Raw genomic sequence first — 12899 nt, forward strand, 5'->3', positions numbered from 1 at the left:
TGTAAGGACTGTGGCTGTTGGTGTTGTTGGTTTATACTGGGAGAAATGGCTGCTCCAGATTGGAAGAAATGCACCAAAACACGAGATTTCCTCAATCTTATGAGAGTGTACCATGATGTTCTTGTATGCAACACTGCCCCAGCAACAAGCTGTTGTGCTACAAAAAGCTACAAATATGGCTCCACTCTTTTCTGAGAGTGTGGTTATGGGGGCACGTCTGGGTCACGTCTCCTCCTTCTCTGCAGACTTGCCATAAAGCCAGTCTCCCATTACACCCACTCTGGTCTCCGCTGTCAATGAGCACCAGCACAGGGAGAGACAGACAGGTGGGGGTTAGGATGGGGTCCGGTGGGGTTGGGGTGGGTTTGGATTGAGGTGAAGAAGGGTGGAGTTGGGGTAAAAAGCTAGCATTGTTTACAGATAGCGAAAGGCACAAAAGGGATGATGAGAGGACCCAGAAATATAAACATGTGTTAATGACAGGCATCCTCAGACAAGGGACACACAACATCCTTCACAGAAATAGAAAAAGCCACTGTGATGGCGGGAGGCTCAGGAATGTGACATGAAGAGGATGAATCTTTGCGACCAAGTGTATTCTCAAATGACAAGAAAATGTCTCTACTTAAAATGAGCGGAAGTATGGAGACATCATGGGAAGACCACAAGAATTCAACTATAGTAATGGAATTGTATCCAAAGGCACTCATCTCACACTTAAATAAATTGAAACAGAGTTGGGGTTTCACTGGTTGGGTAAATCAAAATGTAGAGGAGAGCGTTCATAGCTGTCATGTTCTTGGACTGCAGCTGAATCTTGTCGAGGAAGAAAAAGACGAAGACGAAGAAGAAGGTCTGTATACACGCAGAAGACTCCATTCAGAGACCAAAGGCAAATGGCTGGGTGAGGCGCTCTGGATGGTGCTGTGGGAATTCGCCCCATTTGAGATGCAAATTCCTCAAAGAGCTGAAAGAGCCGGAGAAACAGGTGTCCAAGGAAGTGTGCTGCTGCTGCTGCTGCAGCGTGGGTGAGGGAGGGAGGGAGGACGGGTGTGAGGGCGCTGAATGATAACACAGGGTGTATTGAAATCCTGCTTGTTCAGTCCAGTCTGTGTGGCACTTCTTCTCTTGTCTCATTCTCTTTGTTTCATATTAAATGACGGCAAAAGAAGGGGAATTTGATGTCAGAATAAAAAATGGAAAAAACATGACAGATCTTTAATTTATTTCATTTTATTGATTTAAATGTAATTTGGTATAAAACAGCTTGTAGATATGTTGATTTCAAATCAAAAGAGCAAACAGATCAGTCCTATATACTGATGAAAACAGCAGGATAAATTGGACATTTACAAGCCCCAGGCTTAAACAATGTTCTCTTTAATCATATTAGTTGCAATGATTAGTAATAAGGAGCTTCTTGACATCCTAAATTCATTTATTTTTGATGAATATTGAAACTGAATCTTTAAAAAAAAAAAAAAAAAATCAACAAAGTTTTTAGATACAAAACTGCATCCTGTATATCCTGTATCCTTCAGAATGACTGGCCAACTAGTCCTGGATGAAGCTCAGTGGCTCCATCTAGAGGACTATATAGAAAACTCCTCAACTGCTGAGCTGCATGTTTGTTAAATGTGATATGTGTTGCTACAGATAAATCTAAATATTAAAAGCTTCAGAGGACATGGCAGGTAAACAGTGCTTCCTAATAGACAGAAAATAAACCCGTAGCATATACTTTAAAAAATGATTCTAAAACAGTGTTTAAAATCCACATTATACAATTTTCCATTATAAAAAGTACAGTTACACATGTAACTAATAAAGAAGTTAAATGCTGATTGTTGGAGTTCATTAAGAGTTTTTCAAACAATTTCTTCATTGAAACATCTCAGATAAAATGAGTATCAACACATACTGTTTGTCATTATCAAAGGTTTATGGCTCCCTCGACTTTTAATATCTTTTTTTCAAAGTTTAGTTGGACACTGCGGTGGCATAAATATCCCACAAAGCAATGCGGTAGTGACAACGTTCATTACAGATGTTGACGGACAGCTCTGTTACAGTAATAACGCCTACATTTAAGTGTAAGTATAAGATTCTACTTTACTAGGCGTAACATATATTTTAAATCAATTCAGACTTTGATTCTCACAAACTGTTGTTTTGGTCACATGAGGTTGGCACTGGTTACCATGGTTACACGACTCCAACCGGCAAGGAGGCTCTCAGGAAGTGATGATTTATATTGCTGCTCAGTGCTTCCGAAAAGATACATGCTGCTGTTTATTCACACAAAAGTATGTTGAATAGTAGTTCACATATTGGGTATGTAGTGAATAGTATGCCATTTCAGACGCAGCCAGTGCTTCACTTCATTTTTAACTAAATAATGCCATTAGAAAAGATCTGCTAAAGATTAAAATTGTACTTCATTATTAGTTTGTAGATTTTTGATTTTATATATTTTTTTACTTATTCAAAGCAGTTTTGTCAACAAAGATAACACCAGGCATTTCAGTGAGATTTCCTGGTTTAAGATGTAAAAAAGAAGAAAAAGAAATGGGGGAAAAAAGCATATGACACATCTAGACTGGATATCAGACTCTGAGGTTGCTCCTACAGCTGTATTCGTCTTTTATAGTAACATTAGATATCTTTACGTCTAAGGACCCACAAACCTTTAAGCATAATTGTAAACAAACAGCTTTGTATTAGAGTTCTTCAAAAAATGGCATTTTACCATATCTCATTCACGACATAAATATAAACCTGATCCTCTCCCAAATTGAATAAACTATTTGGACAACATATACCTTAAAAATATGCATTCAAAATCTTTGGCTTTAGTGGCACAAAATGTCCCTGCACACTTCTTCTTCCTTCATTGTGTTAGTTTTTGCTCTCTGCTGAGGCTGTGAGATTATCTCAGGACGCCCTCAAGTGTTCAAAGACAGCAAAGACAAATGCAGAATAACAGTCAAATGACTGCGCTCTACAGTCAGACACACTGATAAACTGTGCGTCTGCAAATTAGTGCGAGTCTAGCAAAACAGGATGAATCTCTGCGTTGGCAACGTACTGACTAACGTCGGCAAAGAGGAAGACTATAAAAGGCAAAGTGCTCTAGAAAAGACTTCATCAATTGAGACAAAATCCGACTTCATTTATAACAAAGGAAAGAATCTAAGAGGTAAATGTAAGAGGTAAATGGCAGCAGTAGTTGTTAACGGTGAGTCAGTGAGTGTACATGCCCACATGTTCAGTCATATGAAGCTAAAAGCTCCAACAGCACCAAACAGGCACATAGTCGCCATCTGTTGTTGCTGCCTGGCAATTACACATTTCTGAGCTCCATATATATTTATGATAAATTTCCACGACTGTAGTTGTTAAAAGAAGAGTAAATAGCAACCTGTATAAACAAAATGACACCGAAAATGTGTTGAGTATTACAGTTGCTGCTTAGCAGTCTGAGCAATGGCATTTTTGCCAGCTTTGAAAATTAGATTACTTCTTTTCTTGATTGTAAAAATAGCCATTTTACTAAAAAACTGTCACAGTCACGACTACTACAGACACACATAGTCATGGAAAAGTTTGTCATGCCACTGTGACATGTGAGTAAAGGCTGTGTGGAATGATTTACGGAAATAAACTGGTGACACTTACCCGGCTACAGGTACGTGTCGTGCTCTGCACTGCTCAGACTCTCTTTGGACCCTTGTACAGTCATGTGATCGAGGAGAGGTGAGGGGTCACTGGGAGGAAGGGAAGGGTTAACAGTCTCCTGTGGTGGTACGATTGTTTTCTCTCTAGTCTTTCCACTTTCCTTGGTCTTCCCTGCTCTCTCCCCATCTGTCTTGGTTGCTAGGGGAGACTCCACGATGATGGTGGGCCTCTGTTTCAGGTGCTGTCGACTGGGCGGCTCGGCAGTCATGATGGCCTTGGCGCCGTGCATCCTGGGAGGGGACTTGCAGTGTAGATCTCCACGAGATTCTTTCCAGCTCCGCAGCTGAGCGAGATGTTCCTTCTCAATGTCCCTCTCAGACACCACTAACTCAATAATCTGAGGGGGAGAATGAGTGTGAATCACATGTTCTGGGTTTTGTGGTTCTAGGACATTACAGGTTAAGCATTTTTATAGCAGAACCACAGGAGGGCAAAGTCAAAGAGAAAGGGTGAAGTAAGTGCTGGGTCAAAACAATAAAATGGATAACACAGAGTGTAACTGTACCTCGTGCACCAGGAAGCTTTCTTGCATGTACTGCGGCTGTATGGCTCGGAGCAGCTCCATTGTTTCATAGAGACCCTGAGAGGCCTTCAGTTTCTCTTGGGATCCCAACATGCATTTCAGGAGAACCAGGCCCACTCGAAAGAGGATCTTTACTCCTGAGAACAGCATCACATCAGACAACAAGTCAAGTCAATTTTCATTTATATAGCCCAATATCACAAATCACACATTTGCATCAGGGGGTTAATAATCTATAGCATATGACATACTCTGTCCTTAGACCCCAGATTCGAATAGGGGAAAACTCCCCCCCCTAAAAAATAGAAGAAACCTCAGGAAGAGCAACTGAGGAGGGATCCCTCTCCTTAGACGGACCAGCCCTGTCTCCTAAAAATTACGTTACCCTACAACTAAACTGCATTCTCAATTACATTTGGAGGGAAACATATTGTGTCGTGGATTACATTTGTCTTTGACGTATCACAAATACGTTTGTAAACGTCTGCTGCAAGTGATGTAGTACAACAAGGGACGCGCAGAGCAGGTGATGAAGTAGATAGAGTGACCATTAATGAAAGTTACATGGTATAATAACGAGTATAACAAGCGAGAATGTCCACTACTGGCGTGTAGGAGGTGTGGTGGATGGGTTGAACAAAAACAAGACTTTCCCCCAGGAGACTGCAGTTTGTGTCCCGTGTGAAACTAAAAGTCAGCGTTCACTTATATTTGTTGACTAAACCTAAGAAAATAGTTGTGTTACATTTTTGTTTTGTTTTATTTCAATTTACGTTAACCACATGGTTAAAACTGGTTAAACTGATTAAAACTGCTACAGCAATACGGGAGAAAATATGTCTCCCTTGAGAATGCAGTTTAGTTGTATGGGAACATAATTTTGTCGAAGACAGGGTTGGACACACAGACTAACAGAATAACCAACTTAATAAAGTTACTGTATACTATAGACAATTCAAATGACAAACAGTAAATAGAATCTAAACTAGAGCTGTCAAAGTTAACATGATGATAACGCGGTAACGCAAATTTGTTTTAACGCCACTAATTTCTTTAACGCATTAACGCAACTTGTGATTTTTAGGTTGTAGCAGCTCAGTTTTAAAGCTAAAGTAAGATCATATGAAACTAAAAAGCCTAAGGAATCCATGGGTACAACCATGTCGTACTAGCTTGTTCTGAGGGAGGATAAATAACGCTCCAAACTTCTATATTTTGGCGAGGAAAAACTGTCATGGCCATTTTCAAAGAGGTCCCTTGACCTCTGACCTCAAGATATGTGAATGAAAATGGGTTCTATGGGTACCCACAAGTCTCCCCTTTACAGACATGCCCACTTCATGATAATCACATGCAGTTTGGAGCAAGTTATAGTCAAGTCAGCAAACTGACACACTGACAGCTGTTGTTGCCTGTTTGCTACAAAGAGAGCAGCAGTCTACACGTATATTTTAATAGAAGGACCATCTGAGAGCTGCACATAACTGGTAAAGACTTAGATTTAGATTTAGATGATAACTGTTGTGTTGCCACTTGGATTGGGTGCAACAAACCTGCAGTGTGGTGAACAGTTTCATATATATTCTCATATTCCTAATCCCAAACTAAAACAATAGGTAGACTTCATGAATTCAACATTTGTCTTTCTTCTTTAAAAGGTGAACATGCTCCGGTGTTTTACAGGTCAAATTAAACAGGAGGATAATAAGCACATGACAGGGCCTGGAGGAAAATCCAATACTATTATTGTGTATTTAACTCTGGTTTTATCTGTAAAGCGATCGATGATTCTACCACATCAAACAAATCTGCTGTCTATGAGCTAGAAGTTATATTTTCACTTAATAATCTCTGTAAGGGTGACCACTTTTATGCAATGTTTTTTCATGCACCGTATAATAATATATCAGTGAATGTTCTACAAGTGTAGTGTCTCACCATCACAAAGGAACATGTCCCAGACACGCAGCACCGAGGCCCACGGCAGAGTCCGAGAGAAGGCGCACATGAACCACTCAGTCATGTACAGGATGGGCTCCATCTTGTGCTTCTTCAGGTGACGGTGGGCCACAGGAGACACCTTCCGCAGCAGAGCATACAGGATCTCCCCGTCCAGCTGGATCGCCTCCTGTGGAGACAACATGTAACAGCAGTCAGTGGAGAAAGAGAGAGAGAGAGAGAGAGAGAGAGAGAGAGAGAGAGGGAGAGAGAGACAGACACACAGACACCTTTCTCTTTGCTTAATCTGATTTTCTGATTATCTCGTCCTTGTGGCCTGGTCACCACCTCGTGTTATTAGGTCGTTAGCATATCAGTGTCAAGCTGGAGACAAGCTGGCATAGGAATTCTAAAACCACCACCAGCCACATATTACATGTACTGACTCTATGAACTGAAGTTAACGGCCAACTTTATCTTTGAGACTTCCATTTGGCTCGTTAAATCAGGCGATCTCTTCAAAAGCTTGAATACTGAGGCAGAATCTATGTTGGCAATAAATCTTGGGCAGTGTAATTTCTGGAAAAATATAAATATATGCAAGGATTCAGTCCTATAATGTGGCAGAAATGCAGTCTTCAGAAACTGAGTGTTCTTGGGCATTGCTACAATACTGTGATTGTATTTTTGCTTACAATAGACAATAGACTCATCTTATTTATAGCGTTAGAATAGATAATAATTGACATGCTGAACACTGTTAATATGTAATCTTGTTACAGATTGTACTCAGATGTTCTCAAGCTCTTCTTATGCTATTAAAGTCCTCTTTTCAAAATGATATGACAGTGTGTCTGTCTGGACCCTTACCAGCCCTGTACTGTAGTATCCAGGAAGGTATTTCTCACAAATCTGGACAAGAACCCAGAATGCATCCTAGGACGAGGAAAGGAAACAAGGGAAGGCATTTATTATAGTAAAATGTGAAATGAAAACAGTTATTATGTATATATATTAGGGCTGAAAATCGATTCAAATATTAATTGCGATTAATCGCATGATTGTCCATAGTTAATCGCGATTAACCACAAATTAATTGCACATTTTTTATCTGTTAAAAAGTATTTAATACTCTTATAAACAGGGGAGTGGGCAAATATGCTTGCTTTATACAAATGTATGTATATATTTATTATTGGAAGTCAATTAGCCACACAAAACAATGACAAATATTGTCCAGAAACCCTCACAGGTACTGCATTTAGCATAAAAAAAATATGCTCAAATCATAACATGGCAAACTGCAGCCCAACAGGCAACAACAGCTGTCAGTGTGTCAGTGTTCTGACTTGACTATGACTTGCCCCAAACTGCATGTGATTATCATAAAGTGGGCATGTCTGTAAAGGGGAGACTTGTGGGTACCCATAGAACCCATTTTCATTCATTTATCCTGAGGTCAGAGGTCAAAGGACCTCTTTGGACCCATTTTCCTCGCCAAAATTTAGCACAAGTTTGTAGCGTTATTTAGCCTCCTATGCGACAAGCTAACATGACTTGGTTGGTACCAATCAATTTCTTAGGTTTTGTAGTTGCATATGGTGCCCGTATATTCTCTCTAGCTTTAAAACAACAACCTAAAAATCGCAAGTTGCGTTAATGCGTTAAAGAAATTAGTGGCGTAAAAACTAATTTGTGTTATTATCATGCTAACTTTGACAGCCCTAATACGTATGTAACAATTTTTGTTTAAGTTATCATTCTTTCACGCTCTTTGCCCCGTTATTCCTCTTAACCCAATCATTACGGCAGTGAGCACCCAACTATATATTATTTTATATTAGAGAAAAAACATTTGGAAAAGTTGAATGTGTGTTCACCTCTGCTGGCATATGCATCAGGAGTACAGCAGCAATGGGAGCCTGAGCCTGACAATAACCCTCCTCAGGACGATGCAGAGTGTAAGCCTTCAACACGCGGAGGAGGTCCTGCTGCCTGGATGTATGAACATATAGAAATTATATTCAGAAACTATGTTTGGCCACATTAACAAAGAAAGCATGAAGGCAGTGCTTACCCATGACCTCCTCTGGCTGAAAACATTTCATGGAAGGGGAATTGTCGATGCAGGTCCCTCTCAATAATATCTACCCATTTAGGATCTCCTGGCTGATTGTCCAGTTCCTTAAAACACAACATCATTTTATCAGCTTTTGCAACATTATACTTTACATTTTTGAGTCAAGAGTGTGAATGTGTGAATTGTTAGAATATTTTCTTGACGTCATACAGCCCTTTCCGACAGGGAACTGAACTGAACGTGACCTTTGCTGCCTTCAAAGCCAGCAGACTCCGTTGACAAAAACGGTACAGATAAGTTTCACTTTCAGGTCAGTTCCCCATTGTAAAATATTCTAAATATAGCGTACACTTAACCTTCATCCTACCAACCTATTTAACATACAAGAACTACCGACTGGGGTCCCTGGGGTCCCCAGGAATAAACTACTGTAAGAAACAACCATCACAGCAAAAAGTTGACTTATTTCTTCTCAAAACATTATTAGTTATGTTATTAATGTCATCTGAAGAAAAAAAAAAACAGATAATTATTATTTTAGGAAAGTTACAGTTAATTTGCATATTGTGTAAAATGAAAATAGACAGAGCACATGTGGAAATCTGTGTCTGCTGCATCTATGTCTGTCTCCTTCACAAAGACTGACAGAGTGCCCCTACTCCCCTGATAGTGCGTGATACTTTAAATTAGGACCCATGGCAAACATTTTACTACACTCGACCCAGTCGGTCACTATTCTCGACACAGTTGATCGCTATGCTAGATCCAATGGGTCGCTATGCTGGTGCCAATGGGTTGCTATGCTAGACCCAGTCGGTCGCTCGCTCGACCCAGTTGGCCACTACACTCGACCCAGTCGGCCACTATACTCAACCCAGTCGGCCGCTACACTCGACCCAGTTGGGCGCTATACTCGACCCAGTCGGCCGCTATACTCGACTCAGTGGGCCTCTATGCTAGACCCAGTGGGCCGCTACTCTCGTCTATGATTTGTTTTCTCAGTCAAATAACTTGATGACAGCAGGGATCCCAAATATACGACTGACCTCGAATTTGCCCTGGTTCTGCTCCCTTCTCACTTTCCCCCCAGTGAGGTAGAGCCAGGCCCGGCCTCGCAGGGATGGAGGGATCCCCTTCTGGCAGCGCTCTTTCACCTGTTATTCAACACATGCACAGTTACTCAAACGCCTGCAGAAAGCAGAAGAAACGAAGAACAGAAGAATGCAACACAGACATTGGAAGCCAGTACTGTAAGTACTGCAGCTTACAACATGCCACTGACTGCAACATGACATGCAACGTTATCATCAAAGATCAAATAAAAAAAACAAAACTGGCATGATGATGGAATGATTACAGGTTTTCCAGCTCAGTTTTTGAGATGAATCTAGATTGTTCAGTCTATCTCAAAACTGCCGCCACAACAACCAGTGCACATTGGATAAACATTTTCATTACAAAGAAAGAAAGAAGTGAAGTCAGATTTAATTTACAGTGTATAAAGCAGACCTTCTTGTGTTTTTTGGCCATCCATTTGTCCCAGCTGTTGAGCATCTCCAGCCATTTTGCCTCCCGCTGCCGCAGCACATCATTGGGGATTTCTTCAGCACTGTGGAGAAGGCAGACAATGTTGTTGATAAAAGCAAACACATTATTTTCATGCAAATGGACAATGGCTATACTGTACTCTGTCTCTTCCCTGTACTAATGACAGGGAAACCCTGTCATAAGTACAGGGAACCCTGTCATAAGGGGGCGGGACAGTGGCTCATCTCTTCCTTGTCCACACAGGAAACCTAACCTCAGACAAAACGGTAGAGCACTTGCCAGCAGCAGCGAAGTACAAGGAAAACAGGAAGCTGAGGGAGAACTTTCCCCTAGTTCAGTTCCCTACAACCTCCTACACAAAACTTAAACCAATATCTCACTTCCCTACAGTCCTATCAAAGATCAGAGCTGTCATATTGTTATAGACACACTTTCCCTTCCTGATCTAGCAAACGCATGCCTGGCCGTTTTGGCAAACAAATTTAAACAAACCAAATTAAGGAGCGGGACTGACATGCTTTGCAAAAGCTAAAGAAAGTTCACAAGTTGTCAATCGCTAATCTATAAGATACCACAGTGAGTCAGAGACTTGGCTAAACTAACAGGACCAATGAGTGAGACAATTTCCTTTATGTCTTCAAATAAAATAAAGAGCCTGAGCTGCCTGGTTTGCTCAGTTCTTCCAGTGTCACTATTTGGTCAAAATCAAGTCAAGCCACTTTTTCAAGTCATCACTAAAGTGCTGTACATTTTTCAAGAAAAGGTATAAAATCAGCTGTGTAAGTAACACAGATATAGAGCACAAACTGGGACATTATGCAGGTCCAAATGACAAAGAATAAAATCTAGGGGCCACAACAGCATATGCTCAACCCCCTTGCACTTAAACCTGCAGTAGGCAGAATATTTGTGGCATCATTGGGGGAAAATTCCATAGTAACCTTTCAGCATATTGTAATTCAAGTGTTCAGAGAGACAACTAGACTTCTGCACCTCCTACTGACTGTTTTCAGGCTTTAAAAGATCTAGCACGTAACGGGAAACTTTGACCAATCACAGGTCATTTCAGAACTCCGATCAAACAGCCAAACTAGGCAGCGCTGATCAAATATGAATCAATATTCTGTTACTGTAATGCCTATTTTTCGCCTCAAATGTTTTCAGAAACATCTTGGCGCTGCCTAGTTTGACCATTTTATCAGTGATTGACAGCTGCTCAGAGAGAGCAGGCTCCAGCTTGGCTCTGATTGGTTGTTTTCCTCCGGTCTGTGAAATCTTGAAGATGCCATTAGGAGCACTGAAGGACACCAGAGGACACAGAGGACACAGAGGACACAGAGGCACATGCTTTTTTCAGATTACCTGTCTCATGCACTAATGTCAGGATATAGAGACCAATTTATAAAAATAACTTTTTTAATCATATTTGTTCCAATCTGCCTACTACAGCTTTAAACCTAGACCCAGAAACAGCCAGCAGCTTTGGGTCAGAGTACCTCACAGACCTACCTGATATTTGACAGTTTAAAAAGGTCAGAGATGAAGGGATTGGCAATTCCCAACCTGGGGGGGCTCACAAGTTAATTGACAAGATTGAAAATTGGAAAATAAAGTTGACTTTTTGTACTTTTCTCCAACCTGTGACAAAGGCCGAGGGGTCAAAACTTCGCTTTGAAGGGTCCAACCAGGTGACAAGAAATTCAGCTATAAATCAGCCAACTATTTACTTGAATTATCTTATTCTTTGTTTTCCTACTTCCACATAGAAAAATCCATTCAAATGACAGCAGGTACTGTATCTCTACATAGTCGAAATGTCAGATTGTCTCCCAACAATTATCTGATGACTCCAGCAATCACAGGAGGGTTTGGTGACGAAATATTTAGAGAGAGCAATTATTTCTGCTCACCTTTACCTGTCTTCAATTAACTAGATAGATAGGTAGATAGATAGATAGATAGATAGTAACTTTATTGATCCCGAGGGAAATTCAAGTTTCCAGCATCACAGTTCCATAGTGCAAAACATGTTAGTAAAAAGGCAGTAAAAAAGTTAGTAGTGCAAAGTACAAAATACAAAACAATATACCAGATATAAAAATACAAGGATATGAAGAAAATATGAAATATTAATACACTGAATTTGAAATACATTTGTCTGTGCAATATATCCTTGATGCAATAAACACCTCAAGTGCAACTACCTTTGTTTACAGTTTATTTATTACATCTACCCTACCTGTTTTACAAGTGCAATTACCTCTGTTTATACTTCTAGTGTAACACTTCTGTTTATATTTATTTATTATATCTACTCTACCTGTTTTATTTGCTTTATAACTGTGTGTGTTTTACCTGTTATATATTTTATCTGCCTCGTTTAGTCTTGTCAAAGTATTTGTTTTAAAACACGACCAGAAGTGGCAACTGTGAATCTTGTTGTATTTAATAGAATAATAACAATAAAGCTTTCTATTCTACTCTATTAATTACTAAATTTAACTAAATATTTTAGTAATATATTATCATTATGAAGCTCCACTTACATCTGTCCTGGGTGCTGCTGGGCTCCTCCTGTGAACCCGTACTTGTCCACCTGTTGCTCCCCGGGGACGGTGCCGTTAGCCTCGGGGTCGGATCCATGTGAGGTGGTACCTCTCCCATCATCTGTCAGCTTCTCTGTGCTGCCCTGCAAGCCAACTCCATTGCCCTGCTCAATTGTTGCCATTTAATCCACATTTACCTCAGAGCATGAGCCGCCGGTCTACATACAGTGTGCTACTCACATACCTCACCCTTCAGAGCAGTCTAGAAAGCTTAGCTGACACTTTAAAGCTCTCCATGAAGACAAGTCGGTTGCTTAGCTAACCTGCTGTCACCTAGCCACGGTTGCTAGGGAGCTTCCTAGCTGCTAGCTCGCGCTAGTGCTATATAAAAAACACTAGATAGTTTGTTTCATGATGTGAACCTGTTTGGTCACATCATTAATGTTCGGGTGAAACAAAACAAAAAGCGGTCGAGAACAAACGCAGCTATTTCGCAAAATGCTGAATTAGTAGAATATCCTGTTGC

General features: G+C 40.5%; 1 protein-coding gene across 2 annotated transcripts; it reads right to left on the reverse strand.

Moving 5' to 3' along the window:
* Positions 1 to 2124: 2124 nt before the first annotated feature.
* On the reverse strand, positions 2125 to 12555 carry tbc1d10ab (TBC1 domain family, member 10Ab). Of its 2 annotated transcripts, XM_037752213.1 has the most exons (10): positions 12374 to 12555; positions 9789 to 9888; positions 9326 to 9433; positions 8277 to 8383; positions 8080 to 8194; positions 7070 to 7135; positions 6200 to 6389; positions 4244 to 4398; positions 3663 to 4075; positions 2125 to 3387 (listed from the first exon to the last, which is right to left on the reverse strand). In XM_037752213.1, the coding sequence occupies exons 1-9, from the start codon at positions 12553 to 12555 to the stop codon at positions 3683 to 3685; spliced, it is 1416 nt and encodes a 471-aa protein (XP_037608141.1). In that variant the 3' UTR covers positions 2125 to 3387; positions 3663 to 3682. The 2 variants fall into 2 exon arrangements, with proteins under 2 accessions (XP_037608141.1, XP_037608140.1); XM_037752212.1 differs by having other exon boundaries at positions 2125 to 4075.
* Positions 12556 to 12899: the final 344 nt, after the last annotated feature.

Source organism: Sebastes umbrosus, chromosome 19 (genome assembly GCF_015220745.1).
Source record: "Sebastes umbrosus isolate fSebUmb1 chromosome 19, fSebUmb1.pri, whole genome shotgun sequence".
NCBI classification, from domain to species: Eukaryota; Metazoa; Chordata; class Actinopteri; order Perciformes; family Sebastidae; genus Sebastes; species Sebastes umbrosus.

Bases quoted from the DNA above. Each gene is read 5' to 3' on its own strand.
- tbc1d10ab (XM_037752213.1), bottom strand. From the start codon at position 12,555: ATGGCAACAATTGAGCAGGGCAATGGAGTTGGCTTGCAGGGCAGCACA. The intron at 9,889-12,373 runs GTAAGTGGAGCT...CCTTCTCCACAG, and splicing joins CAGCAGCACCCAGGACAGAT to TGCTGAAGAAATCCCCAATG. The intron at 7,136-8,079 runs GTGAACACACAT...TCCTCGTCCTAG, and splicing joins TGATGCATATGCCAGCAGAG to GATGCATTCTGGGTTCTTGT.